A 4,764-nucleotide genomic window follows, 5' to 3' on the forward strand; every position below is an offset into this window, starting at 1 on the left:
ATCTCTTTCTCTCTGTAAAGTATCCATAGAAAGTTAAGGAGATCCTAGACAAAGGGCTTTGTTGTGAAAAGCTGTGTGAATTTTAGAGAGAGAGATATATTTCACAAGGGGAGAAGGTGGGTATTACAGGCTGAGTCACTGAATTTGCAGGAGAAAACGACTCTTGCTCTCTGTGCTTATCATCAACTGAGTTCTTGCTGTCTGGGCACGAGTTCTTTTTTTCTTTTTCTCTCTCTAAAAGAGTGAGAGAGGAGAGAGAGAAAGAGAGGGGGCTGAAATGATGAATATGGTAAACAGTGTTGTGTGCCTTTCACCAGCTTATTGATGACAACAGATCCTGTCAAAGACCTCATTCTCCTGCAACATTTCTCAGAAAACCTGCAGGCCTTTCATAACTCTCAAGACCAATTCTCTCTCTCTCTCTCTCTCTAAGAAAGCTTCCATGCTTTCATAGCTTAAGAGACCCATTCTCTCTCCAGGTCTCTCCTTTTCTCTCCCTCTAAACAATTCTGATATATCTTGCAGGCTTTCATAGCTCACAAGACCCTCTCTCTCTATCTCTCTCTCTCTCTCTCTCTCTCTCTCTCGCTCTAAACAATTGTGAGAGACCTTCCAGGTGCCAAGAGCACAAAACCACCTGGTTAATTCTTATATTCAAAAGATGAAACTAGGAAGTCTGAAATTTCCAATTGTCTAGCTTTCAGAGGGGTTGCAGATCAGGGGTTTCAGTGTTTTCCTATAAACCCTACGCATTATTTTTAGAAGGGAAGTAGCAAAACATGTCCAATTTAACGAGTGCATGTGGTGAAATCAGTGTTTCTTCTGGTAATAGAGCTGAAAACAGCAGCTCTCACAGTCAGCCAATTGCTTCTCCAAATCCAGCACTTGTGAAGAGAAAGAGAAGCCTTCCAGGCAACCCAGGTCTCTCTCTCTCTCTCTTGTTCGCTCGCTTGCTCACAGATATCATATAATAATTTGGGGTTTTGGAATTTGAACTGATAATTTGAGTGTGTAGTGCAGATCCAGATGCAGAAGTGATAGCCTTGTCTCCTAAGACACTCATGGCAACCAACAGATTCGTTTGCGAGATCTGTAACAAAGGGTTTCAGAGAGATCAGAACCTTCAACTTCATAGAAGAGGGCATAATTTGCCATGGAAACTAAGACAAAGAAGCAGCAAAGAGGTGAAGAAGAGAGTCTATGTGTGCCCTGAACCTTCATGTATCCACCACGATCCCGCGAGGGCTCTCGGGGACCTCACAGGAATAAAGAAACATTTTTGCAGGAAACATGGTGAGAAGAAGTGGAAATGTGAGAAATGCTCAAAGAGATATGCAGTTCAATCTGATTGGAAAGCTCATTCTAAGACCTGTGGAACCAGGGAGTACAGATGTGATTGTGGAACCCTCTTCTCAAGGTACCACCAATTGCCAAAACCCTCTTCTCACACTTGATCCTACTCAGTTGGTGCAATCTCTCTCTCTCTCTCTCTCTCTCTCTATCATAAATACAGTTGCAAACATGTAGCTAGATTCCATTGAAAACTCAGGGTACAATCCCCCAATTCAATTCACCTAGATCCATCAATGCTAGAGTTCATGTACCCTCCGCTTCATGGTTTGGAAAGCAACCCATCTTAACAAACAAACATGCTTCTACTCAGTGGGTCTTCCAAAGCAATGACTGCACAGTTTAGTTGGCATTCTTAAATATTTAAAACAAAAAAAAAAAAAAAATTTCTTGCCATCCAACATGAGAAAGTGAAAAAAAAATAGTACAGTGCTCTAAGTGAAACTATTAGGAAATCCAGGGCTCCTCATTATGAATAACATATCGTAATCAATGTGCTCTATGAATTTGCTAAAGAATTGTTTTTTTACTCTTCTCAATAATACTTGTAGGAAAAATCCATGGAGCCAAAAAAATAAAAATAAAAGAAACTAATGTTTCTTAAAATCTTGCTTGAAATATTTGCAGGAGAGACAGCTTTACAACCCACAGAGCCTTTTGTGATGCACTGGCTCAAGAGAGTGGGAGACCAACAACATCTTCTCTCAACCCACTCTTGCCCCCACAACTCATAAGCTCAACAATTTCCCTAATTCCACCACCATCAGTGGTGCCGCCATTGATGCTTCACCAAGAGATTCACAACTCTGGTCTATCTCAAAACCCTCTCGAACTCCCACCACCATTCTTCTCGAATCAATCGGACCCCGAACTCTCTCACTTCCATGGACTCAGCAGCCACGCTTCTCATTCTAATAACAGTGGAAATACCATGTCGGCCACTGCATTACTACAAAAAGCAGCTCAAATGGGGGCAACAATGAGCAGAAAGGAACCACCTCAAATGACCACTAATGCCCCTACGACCTCTGGTTTCGCACAATGCTTTTCTTCATCTGGGACAACAAGCTTGAAAGAGATGATGCTCTCTCTTTCAAGAAGCGGTTTTCAGTCGTTTGAGGATGGGTTTAATGGAATCAGACGACAGTCAGATAATTTGGAGGGGATGCTGAATCACTATCGGTCCGGAGAAGATGCACAAGAGGAGCTCACCAGAGACTTTTTAGGGCTAAAGGCCCTTTCACAGTTTGGAATTGGAGGTCTTGATGGGTGCATGAGCTCTTATGGACAGAGCTCCACTGATGGCCTTAACCACAATCTCCAAAATGAGAGCACACTCTTCTCAAATTCAAAAGCATGGCAAGGTTAGCAGTTGAGAAACACAGTTTTCTCTCCACCCAAGAAATACATTTCCATTGATTGGGGTTGTTTTCATGTCTTACATCTGTGAAGGAGACACTGAGCAGTTTTGAAGGAAGCTTGGAGTATGGTGAGTGAAAGAATACATTGCCATATTTGGTTACTGCCTGTTTGGGTAAACAAAGTCCACATATTATTTCATTTTTGCTCTATAAAGGCTTCAAGATATTCATATTCCATACTCATATTCTATTTTTAAGTAATCCAATAATATAATAAAAGAAAGTAGGCATGTCCAGCCTCTTACCCTTGAGGACAAATCCAGTTTTTGGAGTGGATGTTAATTGGTGTAACTCTGGACAGGGAACCATTATCTGATATTTGTTTCTTATAGTTTTGAATCTTGGAATTTTGGGCTTGATGGTAGGTAGATTCTCTCTTACTCTTTTCTGTCTCATGCTTGCCCTTCTATCTATTCTGCCCATTTGTTGTAGAGTGGAATCTCATATGTTTTGTATGTTTCTTACTTTCTTTTTGTTTCTCTATGCCTTTGTTGTCACTAGCGTTTGTCTGCTACATAGGGCCCTTCCTCTTTTCTTGTAGCCCACCTTATTCTTTTCTATTTTTGCCGCAAAAAATTTAGTGGAATTTCTTATTATCTTGCATATGTTGATTTTGTGAAAAACTAGCCCATGCACAGCCTTTGCATGCATTAGAATCACTACTAATTCCATTTGCAGGGGCTTATCTCTAATATTTATTTTATTTTATTTTTTTTTGGGGTGTAATTCAGTATAGAAGACAAGCTCTTATCCGTTTTTTTAAATAGTTTAGTAGTTAGTTTTTTAAAGCGCTAATGGAGTGGAGTCAGTGGGAATAGAAACCAGAATGCAGGGATTAGAGTGTGGGGGTGCTACCACCATGACCCAGCCCCTCTCTCACGTGTGCCATCTATCCTGACTATTGAATAAATAATCGCAAATTTAGCTTATTTTCGCCGCATTACTTGGACTCAGCTGGCTGTTTAGTCCGGAACCAAAACCATGTGAACCGACCAAGTATTGTCGGTTCTCAATTATTTATATCGAATTTTTTAGGACTCGGCCAAGTGTACACACATGGTGGAGTCCAAGTCTCCTTAGGCTTAGGAGACTGGCAAATCCAGACCCAAATTCTTGTTTTAAACCACTGATCCCTGTCTATTAAATGATGTTTATGGTATACTTTTCGCTAGTGGAGCCATTTTTCACTTTCCATTACGTTGATAATGCATGTTTAGGATATCAAAACATGGGTTTGTAATGGATACATGAATAAGAGTTTCCTACAGTATTTTTAACGTCACTCAAACCATCCGATTTCAACACTGGATGGCTGGTCTGTTTGTCCCTGGCTAAATGTTCGCCAATTATTTCTTTGGGCTTTGAGCAGGAAAACGATGATCAGCGAACATGATTTGATGGCTGGGTATTTGTTAAGGTACTGTAGGAAACTTCAGTGTGCACATTGAGACGCTCCCATAAATGAAAAACTAATATACATTGGTCAAATGAGTTACACTGTACCAGTAAATACAATCACATATAGCCATTTGGAGAACTTGTGATAATCTTCATTGGAAATAATCATCTCAGAGAGGCCCTATTTCACTTATAGAGGCAATTTTCAGTCTTTCTTTGCTTTACATTTTCTCATACGGTCAAGATGTGTGGCTTAATGCTTTCTTATGGAATCGTTGAAGAGTAACTTCTGTTTGTTTTTTTGCTTTTGGATAAAGTTTATATAAGGTTGCAACTTTATACTATAGAGGTAAGGTACACCTCAAAAATAAAGTAGACAAGAGATTTTCGAAAGTTGAAAAACCTTTCAATTGATCATCTTAACCTTGAGATGTATGAATATAAAGAAAGAAAGAATTTCAAGTATTAAGAATAGTGCATCTTGTATTAAGTTAGTTGTACCATCTATTTTCAATATTCTCAAGTATTCATAGATCCATCATTTTTTAAAGGGTGTGGTTTCTATAAGGTTGCAACCTTAAACAATCCAATTAAG

General features: G+C 39.6%; 1 protein-coding gene across 2 annotated transcripts; it reads left to right on the plus strand.

The window, feature by feature from the left end:
• The first annotated feature begins 606 nt into the window (after window positions 1–606).
• LOC18443597 (protein indeterminate-domain 7) lies at window positions 607–3,029 on the plus strand. 2 transcript variants are annotated; one of them, XM_088867499.1, is made up of 3 exons: window positions 607–921; window positions 1,016–1,417; window positions 1,978–3,029. In XM_088867499.1, exons 2-3 carry the CDS (start codon window positions 1,062–1,064, stop codon window positions 2,717–2,719), a joined length of 1,098 nt encoding a protein of 365 aa, XP_088723625.1. In that variant the 5' UTR covers window positions 607–921; window positions 1,016–1,061; the 3' UTR covers window positions 2,720–3,029. The 2 variants fall into 2 exon arrangements, with proteins under 2 accessions (XP_088723625.1, XP_006853846.1); XM_006853784.4 differs by having other exon boundaries at window positions 1,021–1,417.
• The last annotated feature ends 1,735 nt before the right edge of the window (window positions 3,030–4,764 follow it).

The sequence above is a fragment of the Amborella trichopoda genome, chromosome 5 (genome assembly GCF_054954075.1).
Source record: "Amborella trichopoda isolate Santa Cruz 75 chromosome 5, AtrichopodaSantaCruz75HAP2 v2.0, whole genome shotgun sequence".
NCBI classification, from domain to species: Eukaryota; Viridiplantae; Streptophyta; class Magnoliopsida; order Amborellales; family Amborellaceae; genus Amborella; species Amborella trichopoda.

Bases quoted from the DNA above. Each gene is read 5' to 3' on its own strand.
- LOC18443597 (XM_006853784.4), top strand. From the start codon at position 780: ATGTCCAATTTAACGAGTGCATGTGGTGAAATCAGTGTTTCTTCTGGT. The intron at 922-1,020 runs GTCTCTCTCTCT...TGTGTAGTGCAG, and splicing joins AAGCCTTCCAGGCAACCCAG to ATCCAGATGCAGAAGTGATA. The intron at 1,418-1,977 runs GTACCACCAATT...AAATATTTGCAG, and splicing joins TGTGGAACCCTCTTCTCAAG to GAGAGACAGCTTTACAACCC.